Source organism: Triticum aestivum, chromosome 4D (assembly GCF_018294505.1).
Source record: "Triticum aestivum cultivar Chinese Spring chromosome 4D, IWGSC CS RefSeq v2.1, whole genome shotgun sequence".
Taxonomy (NCBI): domain Eukaryota; kingdom Viridiplantae; phylum Streptophyta; class Magnoliopsida; order Poales; family Poaceae; genus Triticum; species Triticum aestivum.
The window spans coordinates 21,339,382-21,360,574 of NC_057805.1; the positions used below are offsets into that span (position 1 = coordinate 21,339,382).

The following is a 21,193-nucleotide window of genomic DNA, read 5'->3' on the forward strand; positions in this document are numbered from 1 at the left end:
TGATGCACCGCTAGGTGACAGACCGATTGCAGGAGCAAATGCAGACGTTATGAACATTTGGCAAGCTCGATATGATGACTACTTGATAGTTTGGTGCACCATGCTTTACGGCTTAGAATCAGGGCTTCAAAGACGTTTTTGAAACGCCACGGAGCATATGAGATGTTCCAAGAGTTGAAATTAGTATTTCAGACTCATGCCCATGTCAAAAGGTATGTGACCTTTGACAAGTACTTTGCCTACAAGATGGAGGAGAATAGCTCGGCTAGTGAGCATGTGCTCAGAATGTCTGAGTACTACAATCACTTGAATCAAGTGGGAGTTAGTCTTCCAGATAAGATAGTGATTGAAAGAGTTCTCTAGTCACTATCACCAAGTTACTAGAACTTCGTGATGAACTATAATATGCAAGGGATAACGGAAACGATTCCCAAGCTCTTCGTGATGTTGAAATCGATGAAGGTAGAAATCAAGAAAAGCATCAAGTGTTGATGGTTGACAAGACCACTAATTTCAAGAAAAGAGGCAAAGGGAAGAAGGGGAACTTCAAGAAGAATGGCAAGCAAGTTGCTGCTCAAGTGAAGAAGCCCAAGTCTGGACCTAAGCCTGAGACTACGTGCTTCTACTGCAAAGGGACTGGTCACTGGAAGCAGAACTACCCCAAGTATTTGGCGGATAAGAAGGATGGCAAAGTGAACAAAGGTATATTTGATATACATGATATTGATGTGTACTTTACTAGTGTTTATAGCAACCCCTCGGCATTTGATACTGGTTCAGTTGCTAAGAGTAGTAAATCGAAACAGGAGTTGCAGAATGAACAGAAACTAGTTAAGGGCGAGGTGACGATGTGTGTTGGAATGAATTCCAAGATTGATATGATCATCATCGCACACTCCCTATACTTTCGGGATTAGTGTTGAACCTAAATAAGTGTTATTTGTTGTTTGCGTTGAGCATGAATATGATTTGATCATGTTTATTGCAATACGGTTATTCATTTAAGTTAGAGAATAATTGTTGTTCTGTTTACATGAATAAAACCTTTTATGGTCATACACCCAATGAAAATGGTTTGTTGGATCTCAATCGTAGTGATACACATATTCATAATATTGAAGCCAAAAGATGCAAAGTTAATAATGATAGTGCAACTTATTTGTGGCACTGTCGTTTAGGTCATATTGGTGTAAAGCGCATGAAGAAACTCCATGCTAATGGGCTTTTCAAATCACTTGATTATGAATCACTTGATGCTTGCGAACCATGCCTCATGGGCAAGATGTCTAAGACTCCGTTCTTCGGAACAATGGAGTGAGCAACTGACTTATTGGAAATAATACATACTGATGTATGCGGTCCAATGAGTGTTGAGGCTCGCGGCGGGTATCATTATTTTCTGACCTTCACAGATGATTTGAGCAAGATATGGGTATATCTACTTGATGAAACATAAGTCTGAAACATTTGAAAAGTTCAAAGAATTTCAGAGTGAAGTGGAAAATCATCGTGACAAGAAAATAAAGTTTCTACGATCTGATCGCGGAGACAAATATTTGAGTTACGAGTTTGGTCTTCAGTTAAAACAATGTGGAATAGTTTCACAAATTCATGCCACCTGGAACACCACAACATAATGGTGTGTCCGAACATCATAACCGTACTTTATTGGATATAGTGCAATATATGATGTTTCTTACCGATCTACCACTATAGTTTTGGGGTTATGCATTAGAGACAGCTGCATTCACGTTAAAAAGGGCACCATCTAAATCCGTTGAGACGACACCGTATGAACTGTGGTTTGGCAAGAAACTAAAGTTGTCGTTTCTTAAAGTTTGGGGTTGTGATGCTTATAACTAAAAGTTTCATCCTGATAAGCTCAAACCCAAATCGGAGAAATGTGTCTTCATAGGATACCCTAAGGAGATAGTTGGGTACACCTTCTATCACAGATCCGAAGGCAAGATATTCGTTGCTAAGAATGGATCCTTTCTAGAGAAGGAGTTTCTCTCGAAAGAAGTGAGTGGAAGGAAAGTAGAACTTGATGAGGTAACTGTACCTGCTCCCTTATTGGAAAGTAGTTCATCACAGAAACCGGTTCCTGTGACACCTACAGCAATTAGTGAGGAAGCTAATGATGATGATCATGAAGCTTCAGATCAAGTTACTACCGAACCTCGTAGGTCAACCAGAGTGAGATCCGCACCAGAGTGGTACGGTAATCCTGTTCTGGAGGTCATGTTACTAGACCATGACGAACCTACGGACTATGAAGAAGCGATGGTGAGCTCAGATTTCGCAAAATGGCTTGAGGCCATGAAATCTGAGATGGGATCCATGTATGAGAACAAAGTGTGGACTTTGGTTGATTTGCCCGATGATCGGCAAGCAATTGAGAATAAATAGATCTTCAAGAAGAAGACAGATGCTGACGGTAATGTTACTGTCTATAAAGCTCGACTTGTTGCGAAAGGTTTTTGACAAGTTCAAGGGATTGACTACGATGATACCTTCTCACCCGTAGCGATGCTTAAGTCTGTACGAATCATGTTAGCAATTGCCGCATTTTATGATTATGAAATTTGGCAAATGGATGTAAAGACTGCATTCCTGAATGGATTTCTGGAAGAAGAGTTGTATATGATGCAACCTGAAGGTTTTATCGATCCAAAGGGAGCTAACAAAGTGTGCAAGCTCCAGCGATCCATTTATGGACTGGTGCAAGCCTCTCGGAGTTGGAATAAACGCTTTGATAGTGTGATCAAAGCATATGGTTTTATACAGACTTTTGGAGAAGCCTGTATTTACAAGAAAGTGACTGGAAGCACTACCGCATTTCTGATAAATATATGTGAATGACATATTGTTGATCGGAAATAATATAGAATTTTCTGGAAAGCATAAAGGAGTATTTGAAAGGAGTTTTTCAAAGAAAGACTTCGGTGAAGTTGCTTACATATTGAACATCAAGATCTATAGAGATAGATCAAGACGCTTGATAAGTTTTTTCAATGAGTACATACCTTGACAAGATTTTGAAGTGGTTCAAAATGCAACAGTCAAAGAAAGAGTTCTTGCCTGTGTTACAAGGTGTGAAATTTCAGTAAGACTCAAAGCCCGACCACGGCAGAAAATAGAGAGAGAATGAAAGTCATTCCCTATGCCTCAGCCATAGGTTCTATAAAGTATTTCATGCTGTGTACCAGACCTATTGTATACCCTACACTGAGTTTGGCAAAGGGAGTACAATAGTGATCTAGGAGTAGATCACTGGATAGCGGTCAAAATTATCCTTAGTGGAATAAGGATATGTTTCTCGATTATGGAGGTGACAAAGGGTTCGTCGTAAAGGGTTACGTCGATGCAAATTTTGACACTGATCCAGATGACTCTAAGTCTCAATCTGGATGCATATTGAAAGTGCGGGCAATTAGCTAGAGTAGCTCCGTGCAGAGCATTGTTGACATAGAAATTTGCAAAATACATACGGACCTGAATGTGGCAGACCCTTTGACAAAACTTCTCTCATAAGCAAAACACGATCACACCTTAGTACTCTTTGGGTGTTAATCACATAGCAATGTGAACTAGATTATTGACTCTAGTAAACCCTTTGGGTGTTGGTCACATGAACTATGGGTGTTAATCACATGGTTATGTGAACTATTGGTGTTAAATCACATGGCAATGTGAACTAGATTATTGACTCTAGTGCAAGTGGGAGACTGAAGGAAATATGCCCTAGAGTCAATAATAAAGTTATTATTTATTTCCTTATTACATGATAAATGTTTATTATTCATGCTAGAATTGTATTAACCGGAAACATGATACATGTGTGAATACATAGACAAACAGAGTGTCACTAGTATGCCTCTACTTGACTAGCTCGTTGATTAAAGATGGTTATGTTTCCTAGCCATAGACATGAGTTGCCATTTGATTAACGGGATCACATCATTAGGAGAATGATGTCATTGACTTGAACCATTCCGTTAGCTTAGCACTTGATCGTTTAGTATTCTGCTATTGCTTTCTTCATGACTTATACATGTTCCTATGACTATGAGATTATGCAATTCCCGTTTACCGGAGGAACACTTTGTGTGCTACCAAACGTCACAACATAACTGGGTGATTATAAAGGTGCTCTACAGGTGTCTCCGAAGGTACTTGTTGGGTTGGCGTATTTCGAGATTAGGATTTGTCACTCCGATTGTCGGAGAGGTATCTCTGGGCCCACTCGGTAATGCACATCACTATAAGCCTTGCAAGCATTGTAACTAATGAGTTAGTTGCGGGATGATGTATTACAGAACGAGTAAAGCGACTTGCCGGTAACGAGATTGAACTAGGTATTGAGATACCGACGATCGAATCTCGGGCAAGTAACATACCGATGACAAAGGGAACAACGTATGTTGTTATGCGGTTTGACCGATAAAGATCTTCGTAGAGTATGTAGGAGCCAATATGAGCATCCAGGTTCCGCTATTGGTTATTGATCGGAGACGTGTCTCGGTCATGTCTACATAGTTCTCGAACCCGTAGGGTCCACACGCTTAAAGTTCGATGACGATTTGTATTATGAGTTATGTGATTTGATGTACCGAAGGTAGTTCGGTGTCCTGGATGAGATCGGGGACATGACGAGGAGTCTCGAAATGGTCGAGACGTAAAGATCGATATATTGGACGACTATATTCGGACATCGGAAAGGTTCCGAGTGATTCGGAGTACCGGGGAGTTACGGGAATTCACCGGGAGAAGTATTGGGCCTTATTGGGCCATACGGGAATAGAGGAGAGAGGCCAAAAGGAAGGAGGCGCGCACCCCCCCTCTGGGCCGAATTGGACAAGGGGTGCAGCCCCCTTTTCCTTCTCCCTCTCCCCCTCTTTCCTTCTCTCCTACTCCGGAAAGGAAAGGGGAATCCTACTTGGACTTGGGAGTCCTAGTAGGACTCCCCACACTTGGCGCGCCCCCTCTAGGGCCGGCCTCTCCCTTGCTCCTTTATATACGGGGGCAGGGGCGCACCCCATAGACACAACAATTGATCTCTTGAGCTCTTAGCCGTGTGCGGTGCCCCCCTCCACCATATTCCACCTCGATCATATCGTAGCGGTGCTTAGGCGAAGCCCTGCGTCGGTAGCATCATCATCACCTTCACCACACCGTCGTGCTGACGGAACTCTCTCTCAAAGCTCGGCTGGATCAGAGTTCGAGGGACGTCATCGAGCTGAACGTGTGCTGAACTCGGAGGTGCCGTACGTTCGGTACTTGGAACGGTCGGATCGTGAAGACGTACGATTACATCAACCGCGTTGTGCTAACGCTTCCGCTTTCGGTCTACGAGGGTACGTGGACACACTCTCCCCTCTCGTTGCTATGCATCACCGTGATCCTGTGTGTGCGTAGGAATTTTTTTGAAATTACTACGTTCCCCAACAAAGGGAACTAGGTATGTTGTCATAAAGGTTCGACCGATAAAGATCTTCGTAGAATATGTAGGAACCAATATGGGCATCCAGGGTCCCGCTATTGGTTATTGACCGGGGAAGCGTCTCGGTCATGTCTACATCATTCTCGAACCCGTAGGGTCCACACGTTTAACATTTGTTGACGATATAGTATTATATGAGCTATGTATGTTGGTGACCGAATGTTGTTCAGAGTCCCAGATGAGATCACGGACATGACGAGGAAGTCCGGAATAGTCCGTAGGCGAAGATTGATATATGAGATAATAGTGTTTAGTCTCCGGATGGGTTCCAGAATTCACCGGAAGGGGTTTCGGATGTATCCCGAAGTGTTCGGGTACGAGAACACTTTATTTGGGCCAAGGGGTAAAGCCCACGAGGCTTAAGGAAGGTGCAAAAGGAGTTTTGCGGAGGCCAGGGGGCCAGACGCCAGGGACCCTGGCGTCTGGGGCTAGACGCCAAGGACCCTGGCGTCTGGTCCTCGAGTCCGAGAAGGACTCTTGCCTTGCGGGCAAAACCGACTTTGAGGAGGCTCTTTCTCCAAGAAACGACCCCAGGGCTCAACATATAAATAGAGGGGCAGGGCTAGCACCAAAGACACATCAAGATTCACCAAGCCGTGTGCCGGCAACCCCGCCCCCTCTAGTTTATCCTCCTCATAGTTTCCGTTGTGCTTGGCGAAGCCCTGCGGTGATTGTTCTTCACCACCACCGTCACCACGCCGTCGTGTTGTCGGAACTCATCTGCTACTTCGCCCATCTTGCTGGATCAAGAAGGCGAGGACGTCATCGAGCTGAACGTGTGCTGAACGCGGAGGTGCCGTACGTTCGGTACTTGATCGGGACGGATCGTGAAGGTGTACGACTACATCAACCGCGTTGATAAACGCTTCCGCTTAGCAAACTCCCAGATGCAGGTGGTACAGATATAAAAACTGTCTTCAAGACTCGCCAATGAAATATGTTCCTTCTTGATTGCAAACATCCACAACGGAAGTGAACCCTTCTTTTTACTCAAGAAAAATTGCAACTTGAGTTGAAACCGATCTTGTAATGTTGATGTGTTTTAAGAAATCATTTCTTGCAAAGCAGGGGATAACTTGAGAAGAAATGAAGGTAAATAAAGAATTGTTCCTACAAAGGATTATGAACTAAATATTCTTACCGAAAGAATAATGCATGCTAGTGAGATTATTTTCTTTAAAAACTATATTTCAGATAATGATGTGTACACTTAATTTTGAAATGTAACAAGTGTAGAAAGGAACAAGACGAGGGAAAAGAGGAGCGAGAAAGAAGATGAGGCGCCTGCGTACTGCACCACCACAAAAATAAATGTTAGGTAACTCAACGTCACCACTTGTTGGTTGCATGCAAATAATAAATTATTAGAAATTTAAGCATAGAATGGGCACAAGTTCGTATGTACAAAACTGAAGCTTCTGGATAAGTTTACTAAAATGCAACTTTACAGAACAAGAACCAAATTGTTAGGACTAAAAATGAAATCACTTTTTACAAAAATCAGCGCGCTTCGAAGAATCAAATAGAAACGGTATCTTCTTTGGGAAAATTCATAAGGAAGGCATCGAAGTTTTTCGACAAATTAAGATTTCATAGTACAAGCATACATGTGTTGAATAGAAGGATGCACATTTGAGGAAAAATAAAATAATTTTTTTGGCAAAAAGAGTGTAATATTTTTTTATGGGAAGAAGATGACATTACCTTGCGAAGCAGCATGACAGGACACTGATGACTCCGCGTCACGTAAAGAAAAGTAATTACACGGACAAGAAAGAAATAGAGAAAGAAAAGGATGAAATAGTATTTGAACCCGGGAGCCGAACATGACAAAAATCAAGAAAGAAGAAGGTGAACAATTTAAGGAACTCGTCGTACATGGTATGTAACAGAATGAAGGAAATAGTATACGCACAAGTAAAAAAAAATTGCGGGGAAGTATACGCACAAGTAGAAAGACGTGTAACAACGCCCCGCGGAAGTATTTCTACAGAATAAACGCATATATTATCTTGTATTCACAGGGTTTAAGTATTTGCATCTATTTTTCAACCAATTTTTATTGAAATATTCCGACACAGATCGACGGGTGCAGAGTTTTTTTTTAGGTGCGTGCCCCCGCTTCTATATGAACCTCAAACCACAAGAACTGCAGGCATCTCTAGCCATCATCTCAACTTCTCTCCCTCAACGGCCCTAAAGAAAACAAAGTGGATATTATCCCTACCATTCGACTCACGGCCACACCCTTTCCTCCAACCTCAAGAAAATAATCTCCTGGACCTGGACGCCAATGGAACCTCACGCTCGTTCGAACACACTCCACTCCACTGACTGAGCTTCGCCGGGAATGGCCACACTTGTCAAGCACCTCATCCTGTGCTCCAGCACTACCACGTCCTCCTCGGCTTCTCCGTCCCCGTCGAACCGTCGCCCGCCGTCTTCGCCCGATGGTGCCGACAAGCGCGCCCACCTGACGCAGTCCTCCACGCGCCGGCTCGCTGTTGCCGCGTCAACGGCAATGGTCGCGACGGCCGCACTTTCCGCCAGGCGACCCGCCGCGCCGCCCCCAGCCATGGCGGCGGAGGCGGCCGCTGTGCGGGCACCGGCGCCCCCGGGAACAGTGCCGAGGTGGGGCACGAGGTCGTACGTCAGAGAGAGGTTCTTCGAGCCCGGGCTGACCACGGAGGAGGCCGCGGCGCGCATCCGGCAAACGGCGGAGGGGATGCGGACGCTTCGGCCAATGCTGGAGACCATGTCGTGGAAGTACGTACTGTTCTACGTGCGGCTCAAGTCCAAGTACCTCGACCTCGACCTCACCACCGCCATGGCCGGCGTCCCCGAGCCGCGCCGCCCCGAGTACGTCCTCGTAGCTAACGAGCTCGTCGACAATATGACCGAGGTTAGATTTTTTTTCTCTCTTGCCGTTACACTTTTGCGCAACAGTTTATTCGTTAATTTTCTCGATAGATACTGTATGTCATTCTGATGAAGTTGCCGTGCAGTTCGACCGGTTTGTGCGGACTCCCAAGGTGTACGAGTCGTACCTCTACTATGAGAAGACCCTGAAGTCCCTGGATGACGTGGCAGAGTTCCTTGGATGATCGTATATACTGTGTTCGTAGGTCTAGGAATGTATTCCCGTCGATTCCTTCCGTGAAGTGTTAATATTTACTGATATACCATAAACATGATTATGTAAATTGTCATGTTGCTTCAGCAAATATGCATGTACTAGATGCAAAAAGTCATTTTGGTTGACGAGCACCTGTGCGCTCGTTATTTGGTTCGTTTGTTGCGCATCACAACCGTCCAGTTAGTGTAGTCAAGGCTGTATTCATCAAGTATTTGTGCTTTGATTTCTCTGATTAAGAAACAGTATGACTGAGCTACCTAGGCCACACCTCAGCGTTTTGACGCTAACAGCCATCCGATCACGCTCCCGAACGGACCAGATCTCTCCATCATCCCGCAGCATCCTGCCGGGCCTCTTTTACCGTCCGAACAAGCTATCAAACGTAAAACGGGCCGCTGCTCCGCAGAACCACCTTGGGGATTTCTTATGAATCGGGCCATGTAGTGGGCCACGCAAGCTACGTACGCAAAATCAGCCCAGGGCGCAGTGCTCTCTGTCTCCCCTGTCCTTCTGCGATCGAAGATGCCTCCTCTTCCGTCATCCCCTCGCCGCGACGCCTAGGGTTCCGCCTGCACCTGCTCATTATAGTATGGGACGCCACGCCATGTTGTTGATGGCAGATAGGAGATCAGCGGCAAGGAAGCTGGGAAAAATAATCTAGGCGTCAGACTGAGTTTATGCTAGGTATTCTTTTCCGCTTCTCAAACTCCACCCATCTTTTCCCGAGATCTCTATCCGGATTTCACAATCTCATCCTCTCTCTCTCTCTCTCTCTCTCTCTCTCTCTCTCTCTCTCTCTCTCTCTCTCTCTCTGGAACTTGCTTATATTTGTGATTTGTTAACAACTTGCTCTGGTGTTAGTATTGTTTAATTTCCCTCATTTTTTCTCTTTTGTTTCTACACATGTTAGGCTAATGAGGGATTACAAATAGGTACAAATCCTCTCACGGACTTATCTTCTTGGGATGCAAAGAACGTAGTTAAATTGAGCTTTAATAATTAATTTAACTACAGGCCAGGAGGGTTAGAACTTAGAACAGATTGAGACCGCTGAGTTATGGTGGAGCTGACGTATTCTCTGGGAGATGATTAGTTAATTTGTAAAATTTCCATATTTGGTTAATGGTGCCCCCTGGTAGTCCATGTATAGTTGTTTTTAGGGATAGTCCATGTATAGTTGTTTCTACCGTGAGTAGTTAAAAGTTGTTTCTTCAGAAATGTCGAGCTGCTACAGATGATGGCCAGGAATTGCAGTAAATATGTTAATCATAAACTGGACTAATGATTCAGTAACCTTACTTTTTGTTTGACGATAAATATCTTCAGCAAGGCTAGGATGAATCTTATTTCTTGAGGCCATACTGAACCACATGTTTGTTGCTGGAGCTGTACTATAGACTATTAGTTCTAAACTTATTTTAAGAAAAATTTCTGCCACTCACTTATGAGAAATTTATAAACCTTAGGCTCTTCATAAGCTTTCGACCCTACTACATGTATATAATGACATTATATGTATGTTTTTATTTCTTTAATTTTCTAATGAGGGTGAATCGTTCATATGTGGACGTAGTGTAGAAGGTACCATGCAAGAAAGATAATATAAGTTTTAATCCGTGGAGAGGTGTTTCTTCATCCCATTTCATTTATGCTTCACCTGCAAAATATTGCATGGTTTCTTGCACATTTTAGCTACTTGGTTTCTTTAACTTCTTGCAGATTAATTATATGTAAGACGCGTGCTGCATTAAACAACTTGTTAGCCTCATGGCTTGCTTCCATGAACAAGCATCTATCATACAAATGAACAGGTGCGGCAACGCGCGCCATCATGGTCTAGTAATTCAGGTATGACACAGAGCTGGATACCACGTGAGTTCCCTGACGCTAAGTTTTGCCTTTAATGCTGCTGATTTCTCCCCTCTGCATGCAAAATTTATGTCTTAATGATGATTAAGATATGTTAATGTAGTTTGTGATAAGTTTTTTTTATATTTGGGCAGGGAAAACCGATTTAAGATGACCAATATTTTCATTGGCTGACGTAGTTTACAAAATTGCCTACAATAAAATAAAGTTTTAAATTGCATGGATCAACACACCTTCGTGTTTAGGATTGATATAATGCATGATTGCATTTAACTAATCTTAGTTAACTCTGACGTTGCAAAAATTAACATCAGGATCTGGATGCAGTGAGGTACTAAGATGACTAGAAGAACGTCCGTGTGTTGCAACGGAGCCACATTAACTTTAAGAGTTCAATATTAATCATGTTAATATTACATATAATATTCTCATACATATCAAGTGACATTGGCGATCTTTTTTACCATAAAATCCTCACACACACACTCTCTCTCCCTCCCTCTTCCTCACTCTCTCTCCCCCTCTCCCCCTCTCTCTCTAACACACACACACACACACATATCCATCTTATTGGGTACGGGACCATAATCCATCTATTTCACACACACACACGCTAGTGCATAACAATGTGGATTATGTGTATTATATTTGCCACCACAACTGAGGGAATTAATTTCATGTAAATCGGCCGGCCACAGCTCCATGACAAACAATACATCTAAATTCTCAGCGTTATTTTTATGTAATATGCATTATCTTTATACTATTTCTTGAATGTGTTCAAACTATTACTTGAACTTGCTACCACCAAATGATATCTAAATTCTCTCTCTCTCTCTCTCTCTCTCTCTCTATCTCTCTCTCGCGCGCGCCCCGGCAGCTGCTCTGCTTCCCTCCCCTCTTGCCGCGCCCCGGCAACTGCTCTGCTTCCCTCCCCTCTTGCAGATTTCTAGGTAGCGTGACTCTACCACTAATCTCAAGTTCTTTCCGTTCTTCTGCTGCTTCCTAGTGTTATTTTCACCTGTATGTGCGGTAACACGCAACTGATTACCACCAACCGTCCTTGTTGAGTTGTTGATTAGTACTCCTAATGAACGCTCAATCTAAATCTCAGGTTATTTGGAAATTGGAACGAATCATGTATTTATTCGCTTGTTAAATTCACCCTTAATGATGCCTATGCAGTCACAGGAAACACAGTGGACAGAAATGGCTTCCAACTACGTGGACACCACGGGGGAGGAGGGAAGGTTCCACAGCCATGGCCACGGCCACCACAGCAACAGCACGACGCCGACCGACGAGGCGGCGTCGCCCAAGAATACGTGGAGGAGGTAGGTCCCCGGGTCGGCGTCGGCGCCGTCCGGCGCAGGCCACGGGCCCGCTTCCAAGTGCGTCTGCGCGCCGGCCACCCACGCCGGGTCCTTCAAGTGTCGCTTCCATCGCACCAACTCCCAGGGCCACGGCCAGGGCCAGGGAAGCCGCCCTTCTTCGCCTCCTTCACCGGCCGCGGCCAACGCGGTGCCGCGGCACCCGGCCTCGCCTTCCTCGTCCTCCGGCACCGTCGCGACCCAGTGACGCAGCCCAAGCATCGGCCTCGAGAATCAAGAACGCTCAACAACGGAGAGGGAAGGGAAGATCATATACATGTCATAAGAAAGGGAGTTTATTTACTTCTCCCTCGATGTATTGTTTCCTTTGTTTGGAGACTGATTACCATCCGTGAGTTAAGCTGGGTACTAAAGAAAAATCTGATTGTGATACGTGAATTGGTTGTTGCCTTGTACGTTTGGTTTTGGTATTTGAAGATTGATTACCATCCGTTAGTTGGGTTACCAAAGAAGGAATCATTCACCATATGTGAATTCATTGTGTTACCAAATAAACATTGGGTTTGTCCGGCCAGTGGGAGGGGGGCGAATAAAAAACCGACGGAAAAAACCCGACGAAAGTGAGAGGTAGGATCGTTACTGCGGGGGAATTGGGAGGACGAAAAAAAACCAGGTAAGGTGGGACGAAAATTAACCGCGGAGACTACCAACTGAGACATTAGGAGTAGAGATTACCAAATAAACATTGGGTTTGTCCGGCCAGTGGGAGGGGGCGAATAAAAAACCGACGAAAAAAACCGATGAAATTGGGAGGTGGGATCGTTACTACGGGGAAATTGGGAGGTGGGAGAGAGGACGAAAAAACCAAGGGAGATGGGACAAAAATTAACCACGAAGACTACCAACTGAGACATTAGGAGTAGAAATTCTAATTCCGTACGAGAAACCAAGGGACCAATTCCAATAGCTGGACGTGACTAGAAAACCAGATTAAGCCCTGATTATATTTACCCTGAATTCATTTCTACGAATTTTAGGAGACTAAAACTGCAGAATCATTACTACTATCCATAAGCTCGGTCGTGGGTTGGACCATATCCTTAAATAATGTAGGCCCACCTTCTATGTATTCATTTTGTATTGATTCCTGTATTTCCGCCGAGAGAGAAATTTGACACAAATCTATATGCTATTAGACCATGGGGATAGCGAGACCCAAGTAGCTCGTCCACTGAGAATCCGCTCCGTGTGCATCTAACTCTATAATGAAAAATTCCCACTAGTATATGAAAGTGACAACATAGGAGACTCTCTATATGAAAAACATGGTGCTACTTTGAAGCACAAGTGTGGAACTAGCATGCCCCTTCTCTTTCTTCTTTCTTTCATTTTCCTTTTTCTTTTTTTCTTTTTTTCTTTTTTTCCTTTTCTTTCTTTTTTCCTTTTTTCCTTTGTATCTCTCTCATTGTCCGGAGTCTCATCCCGACTTGTGGGGGAATCATAGTCTCCATCATCCTTTTCTCACTGGGACATGCTCTAATAATGAATAATGATGATCATCACACTTCTATTTACTTATAACTCAAAGAAATAAAAATTACAACTCGATACCTATAACAAAGTATGACTCTATATGAATGCCTCTGGTAGTGTACCAGGATGTGCAATGATCTAGCGTAACATGTATAAAAAATGAAGAATGGTGGCTAAGCCACAAACACTATGTCAGCTATATGATCATGCAAAGCAATATGACAATGAATGCTCAAGTCATCAAAACGGAAGTGGTGGAAGTTGCATGGCAATATATCTCGGAATGGCTATGGAAAAGCCATAATAGTTAGGTATGGTGGCTGTTTTGAGAAAGATATAATAGGCTTATGTGTGATAGAGTGTATCATATCACGGGGTTTGGATGCACTGGCGAAGTTTGCACCACGTCTCGAGGTGAGAAAGGCAATGCACGGTACCGTAGAGGCTAGCAAATTGCCGAAAGGTAAGAGCACATATAATCCATGAACTCACATTAGTCATAAAGAACTCATATACTTATTGCAAAAGTTTATTAGCCCTTGAAGCAAAGTACTACTATGCATGCCCCTAGGGGGATAGATTGGTAGGAAAAGACCATCGCTCGTCCCCGACCGCCACTCATAAGGAAGACAATCAATAATAAATCATGCTCCAACTTCATAGCATAACGAGAGACTATACGTGCATGCTTCGGGGATCACACACCTTAACACCAATATTCCTACTGACCACAACCATTTACTGGTACCTCCCCATATTATCATCTCTATACCGCAAAACTATTGCAAGGAATCATACATATCATATTCAGTGATCCATAAGTTTTATGTAGGATTTCATGACTAACCATGCAATTGACCAATTCCTGTTGACTCTCTAAATAGATATAAGTGAAGCATGAGAGTTTAATTCTTTCTATACCAGACCATGCTATAGTAAATATAAGTGAAGCAAAAGAGCATTATTCAAATAACGGTTTTCTATGTGAAGAGAAACAGGCAATCCAAACATCAAATGATATAAGTGAAGCACATGAAGCATTCTATAAAGCCATACTCAAAAGATATAAGTGAAGTGCAATGAGCATTCTATAAATCAACCATGGACTATCTCATACCAGCATGGTGCATAAAAGAAAAATGAAAAATAAACACAAAAGACGCTCCAAGATTTACACATATCACATGAACGAAACGAGAACGAAAACATACCGATACTTGTTGAAGAAAGATGGGATGCCTTCTGGGGCATCCCCAAGCTTAGGCGCTTGAGTCTCCTTGGATATTTACTTGGGGTGCCTTGGGCATCCCCCAGCTTGAGCTCTTGCCTCTCCTCCTTCTCCTCATATCGAGACCTCCTCGATCTTTGATCACTTCATCCACACAAAACTCAACAGAAACCTCGTGAGATCCGTTAGTATAATAATGCAAACCACTACTTTAAGTATTGTTCCAAACCAAGTCATATTTTGTTTTTGCATTTCTACTGTAATATAACTTTTCCATGGCTCATACCACCAATAGAATCGATAGTTTCATCAAAAGAAGCAAAACAATGCATCAAAAACAGAATATGTCTTAAACATGACAGTGTGTAGCAATCTGAACATCTACCATACTTATGTAACTCTAAAAATTCTGAAAAATTAGGACGAAATAAAAAATTTGTATAGAAATAGTGTGCAAAAAGTTTCAGAAGCTTTTGACGTCCAGTAAAAAATGACGCGCTACGGCCAAAGTTTCTGTTCATACACCGCACATACCAACAAGAAATCTACTCATCCTAAAGGCGAATCTTGGCACAATAATTTTACAATACAAAGGATTTGTACAAGGGGATAATTATTTTTGTTGGAAATTTTTTTGTAATTGAGATTCACAAAGTTTCCATGGGCATGAACAAAGTTCAAGGACGTCCCCGACTTCAACGGTGTTCGTCTTTCTCATTTTCACTTTTCTTTTTGTGAAGTTTTAAGTCCGCCTCTATATTTTTTGTTTTAAAACTTTATAAAAGCACTCAACAGAATAGAATGACTCTCTAAAACTTCCGGGTTGTCTCCCTGGAAGCGCTTTCTTTAAAGCCATTAAGCTAGGCAAAAAGTGCTCAAGTAATGGATCCACCTAGATCCCAAGGTATATCAAAGACAATTTTAATTAACAATGATTTGGCATTTAGTAGTGAGCACAAAGCATCATAAATGATGCAATGACGAAGTCTAACTCTCTTCCTATGCATCGGCATGTCATACAAGAACAATTCATGCACATCAAGTAAAGGCCAATACATAGCATAAGCAGTTTCTTGCAATTTTATCGTGTTGGAAACATAAAGAGGTGGAGATGTAGTTCCTCTCTCATAATAATTGCAAGTAGGAGCAGCAAGCACGTGCATATTATATTCATCAAAATCATCATGTGCGACGGTAAAAGGCAACCCATCAATGTAATCCTTAATAAGTGCAAACTTCTCCGATATAGTGTAGTTTGGAGAATTCAAAAAGATAATAGAACTATCATGTGTGGGTGCAATAGCAATAATTTCACGTTTAACATAAGGAACAATAGCAAGTTCATCTCCATAAGCATAATTCATATTGGCATCTTGGCCACAAACATAGCAAGCATCAATTTCATCAAAAAGGGACATTTCAAAAGAATCAATGGGATCATAGCAATTATCATAGCATTCATCCTTGGGTAAGCACGAAGGGAAATTAAACAATGTATGAGTTGAAGAGTTACTCTCATTAGAAGGTGGGCACGGGTAGCTAATTCGCTCTTCCTCCTTTTGTTCTTCGCTCTCTACATCATCTTTTTCATCCAATGAGCTCGCAGTTTCATCAATTTCTTCTTCCATAGACTCCTGCAAAATATTAGTCTCTTCTTGGACAACGGAGACTTTCTCAATAAAAACATCAATATCGGAATTGTATTTGTAATTATCATAGCAATATTTAAGGATGGCAAAATTTTCAGGTCTATAAATATCATCAGCAAAAGCTTCATACTTTAAAAACAAAGATTCAATTTCATAAGCACCCTTAAAAACAACAAATTCCTCTATTCGTTCCACATCATAATAATCATATCTACCATTGGCATAAGAAGCCAAGGTTTCATTATCATTAAATTTGCATGAAAAGGGAAGGTTTGGAGCATTCATCCTAGAGCAACAAGTAAAATCATATCTCTGGCATAAATTCCAAGCATACCAATGCAACATATCAATTTGATCCCATAAAAGTTTACCTTTTTGTGTCAAGCGATAATCCCCTAAAGTATGCATGTTGATCCAACGTGTCTCCCATTATCATGTTGAATGGGGTTTTCTAAGGATTATCAAAGTAGTGCATAATATTTTTCACATAACGAGTATCGAGGGTTTTAGGAGGTTCGCCATCTCCATGAGTAGTAAGTACTACTAATTTTTTTGGTGTTTCATGTTCCATATCCATAACTAAGATAGAGAACAACTTAGAACAGAAGATAAAAACTACTTAGTGATAAAGCAAACAAGCACACACGAAAATATTCACCCCACGCTATTTCTCCCTGGCAACGGCGCCAGAAAAAAGTCTTGATAACCCACAAGTATAGGGGATCATTTGTAGCCTTCTTCGATAAATAAGAGTGTCGAACCCAATGAGGAGCTAAAGGCAGAACAAATATTCCCTCAAGTTCTACCGGCCACCGATACAACTCTACGCACACTCGACGTTTGCTTTACCTAGAACAAGTATGAAACTATTTTGCAAGAATAAAACTACGCGTACTTTGCGAGAATACAGCTATGTACAAATTGCAAGGTAATAAAAGTGGATAGCTTTTGTCAAGAAGAAAGCCATTTGTCCCTAGGCAATCGATAATAAGTACCGGTAATCATTCTTGTAATTTTATATGAGGGAGAGGCATGAGCTAACATACTTTCTCTAATTGGATCATATGCACTTATGATTGGACCCCTAGCAAGCATCTATAACTACTAAAGATCATTAAGGTCGTGAAACCCAACCATAGCATTAAGTATCAAGTCCTCTTTACTCCCATACGTCATAACCCACTTATCCGCGTTCAGGCTGCTGTCACCCCCGCAACACTAACAATAATCAAACCATGAACATATTGCAACACCCTACAGCGGGGGCCCCTCATGTTTGCGCGAGACGGAGGGCACCGTAGGACAGCACCATAAATAAAATATACAATCATACCAACCAAGATCACGATTAACCCACAGGACAAAACAGATCTACTCAAACATCATAGGATAGCCAAATATCATTGGGAAATAATATATGGAGTTGAGCACCATTTTTAAGTAGAGATTACAGCGGGGAGAAGGGGTGTTACACAAGAGGGGGAGAAAGTTGGTGTGGACGGTAGCAAGATTGTTGATGTAGATCGCCGTCACGATCCTTGCCCCGGCGGCACTCCGGCGCCACCGAGAGAGAGGGGGAGAGAGCCCCCCTTCTTCTTCTTCCTTGGCCTCCCCCTAGATGGGAGGAGAGTTCCCCCTCTGGTCCATGGCCTCCATGGCGGCGGAGGGGCGGGAGCCCCTCCGAGATTGGATCTCCCTCTCTGTTCTCTTCTGTTTCGCGTTCCTGAGATCTGTCCCTTCACGGTTTCTTAAATTCCCAGAAATCCGTAACTCCTATGTGCTGAAATTTTTACACAATTTTTTTCCCATAAATTATCTTTCTTGCGCCAGAAGAAGGGCTCCAACCGACGTTCGAGGAGGGCACAAGACACTAGGGCACGCCTGGGGCCTGGGGCGCGCCCTGGTGGGTTGTGGGCACTGTGGGCCCCCGTTTGCATTGATTCCACCTCCCAAAAATCACATAAATTCCAAAATAATTCTCCGTAAATTTTTATCGCGTTTGGACTTCGTTTGATATGGATTTTCTGCTATACAAAAAAATGCAAAAAATAGGAACTGGGACTGGGCACTGGATCGATAGGTTAGTCCAATAAATCATATAAAAAGTTGCCAAAAATATGTGAAAGTTGTATAATATTGGCATGAAACAATCAAAAACTATAGATACGACGAGACGTATCACTTATCTTTGGAAATCTTCGCTGAATGTGTTGTACATTGGCCTGCATTATATTAGCACTTGTGTTCTTATTTGTCTCTTTTGGGATAGTTTTAGGTGAGAACAGAATATTTATATTTGTGATGTAGGCTATATACTTTTCCTAATTTTGTAGATGTGACGATGTCGGTGTGTACGCTATGTACCTGGATTTGTTTGATATGCCTACTGTATTTCAAGCGTGCTATTCTTTCTTGAAAAAATTGACAGATGGTTGCTTCTTTTAATGTTACTTTACATAAAAGATCCCAAATTAGGAGCTATTGTGGTATGCTTGGATGCAATTGTCGATCTAGAGAGCAGCCGAGTCCAGTCAACAATCAGTAGAAATAGTCACGAGATGAAGCAGATGAGAGAAGAGAGGGCCAACCGTCGTATTTTGGGTATGCTCTCGTTTACTGTTTGTACATATGGTACTGTCCTTGACTATAATAAAATCTTCCAGTATTCGGTTACTGCAAAAAATATAATTGTGCATATCTTTGAATCATAAACGCCATGACCCTATTTCTCTTGCTATTAATTAAAGACAGAGGGTGGGTTTGATTCCAGGATTATTTCTTATGGTCCTATTTCTCTTGCTATTAGAAGTAAAGATGTTGTAACACACTTGAACAATTTCACTATAATGAGAGGTTGTTATGTTATGCTTCATTGATATGGTGAGTTTGTGACAATCTTCTCAAACTAAATTATTAATCTGTCTGTAGATTGTGCATGATGAACTTGTTCAACTCATGGGTAGAGAGGTATCAGACTTGGTGTTCGCAAAAATGGCCCGGCGGTCATCCTACTGGCAGGTCTGCAAGGTGTTTGAAGACTATTGTTTGTGTAAAACTTGCATTCTATCTGGAAGAAACTGGTGCTTTCCTCAACCTTTTATTTTTGACAATCTTAATAGGGCGTCAATACATGATAACGTGTAGGTGCTTATACCAGAGTTATGTTACTGGGGAAGGGAAGAGTTGTATGTTGGTCGCTGCAGTTGTGTACAGGCCTGCTGTCATCGATCAACTCACTGTACTGGGTCAACAGGTACTTCTTTGATGAACTTAACTTCTATGTAAGATGTAGAGTGGACAACTGCAACACTTAACTGACTTACAAAATCAATGTGCCCTTGGGTTGTTTCGAAACTGAAAGGTTAAAGCAACTAAGTTGCACTTGCTTTCTAAATGCAATGCTACAGTTTGGGCTTAGTTAAAAAAGAAAAAGGGCATTGACAGGTGGGTGTGCCAGTTTACTCAGAAGGAACCGCAGTCAAACCTGCAGAAATAACCAAGAATGCCATGGAAGAGGCAAAAAGAAATAATATTGATGCGATCATAGTGGATACTGCAGGAAGACTGCAGGTGAGACTTCTCTGTATTTCTTTCACATTCAATTTACTTACCGTAAACTACTACCTAATATAATTTTCACCATTGGTGGTGCCTGATCTCCTTTCTGACATTCAGATTGATAAAACAATGATGATTGAATTGAAAGAAGTAAGGAAGGCAGTTAATCCTACAAAGATTTTGCTTGTTGTTGATGCCATGACTGGCCAGGAAGTTGCGGGTATCCATCTCTTTCTTGTTGTTACCATTCCAGTGTCTTCATAAACATTTAGGAAATCAACTACATGTCTGAAATTTGACTATCTGACAAATTTAAATATTGTTGTTGTTCCTAATGTGTTCATAGAGCCGGAAGTTTTCTACTAATCCTATATAATTTCAGATCCTTAAAGAGCACTCTCCTTTAATAGAGTTGTAACGACTTACACATTTTCCTTATGTCACCACATTTAACCCTACATTTTGCAGAGGAAAGGGAAAAGCCCGAGCTACTGGTTGAATCACACAAGAGGAGGGTTAGGGTGGCCGAGGTATCTAAGAAGACAGAACAAGAGGTTCGGTCCTACGGTTATCATCATATCACAATGTTTCACTTATTCAGCATATTTGGCATTCCCCTCTATGGAGCTAAGCAGATGCTGCCATTTTCCACTATTAGGTGTGCCAACTGGTCGCACAGCTTTTCCAAATGCGCGCGAAGATGAATAAACTGATGGGTATGATGCAAGGGCAAGAAGCAATTGCAGGGAGGGGAGATCTCATGGACTCTCTTAATGCCGATGAGAAGGTAAGGACGACGCCTCTGGCAATGTGAATGAGGTTTCCTCCTGTCAATTTTCTTTCCTAGAAAACTTATAGCAGCCTGGATTGTTATCGTTCACGCACCTCCTGGCACCGCACGGCGGTGGAGACGGCGGAGCGAGCCGCCGCGGCAGAGGGAGCTGGATGCGGTGGGTGGTGTCAGTAGGCCTTGAGTTGATGCTGGAATTTCTCACTGAAATAGATGTGGGTTGGCATGTAGATACGGGTCCTGCTGCATGGCATAATATTTCCTGTGCATTTTGGCATACCGACTTTACGATTCATGGGAAATGTGTTTAGTGGACAGAACATGCATTTTTAGGGTGGAAATTAGTCACCGGTCTTAATATAAATATACATCATCATTGCTCAAAACACAAAAGGGCCATGTGGTTTACTATATGTTTGAAACACCACAGTACATAGCACATCTTTGATTGCATTGTCTGAACCCGAGTGCTTGTGTATATAATGTACACCCTTTGTTCCTAAATATAAGACATTTTTGTAGTTTAAATTGAAATGTAAGAACATCTTACATTTAAAAAACAGATGTGGTATGGATTGATGTCGAGTTACCATAAG

General features: G+C 42.3%; 1 protein-coding gene and 1 pseudogene across 1 annotated transcript; both read left to right on the forward strand.

Annotated features, from left to right (window-relative positions):
- The first annotated feature begins 7,647 nt into the window (after positions 1-7,647).
- Positions 7,648-8,879, forward strand: LOC123095860 (photosynthetic NDH subunit of lumenal location 2, chloroplastic). Its single transcript, XM_044517432.1, has 2 exons — positions 7,648-8,405; positions 8,509-8,879. Exons 1-2 carry the CDS (start codon positions 7,854-7,856, stop codon positions 8,605-8,607), a joined length of 651 nt encoding a protein of 216 aa, XP_044373367.1. The 5' UTR covers positions 7,648-7,853; the 3' UTR covers positions 8,608-8,879.
- A 2,838-nt stretch (positions 8,880-11,717) lies between these two features.
- On the forward strand, positions 11,718-12,296 carry LOC123099477 (uncharacterized; annotated as a pseudogene).
- Positions 12,297-21,193: the final 8,897 nt, after the last annotated feature.

Bases quoted from the DNA above. Each gene is read 5' to 3' on its own strand.
- LOC123095860 (XM_044517432.1), top strand. From the start codon at position 7,854: ATGGCCACACTTGTCAAGCACCTCATCCTGTGCTCCAGCACTACCACG. The intron at 8,406-8,508 runs GTTAGATTTTTT...GTTGCCGTGCAG, and splicing joins TCGTCGACAATATGACCGAG to TTCGACCGGTTTGTGCGGAC.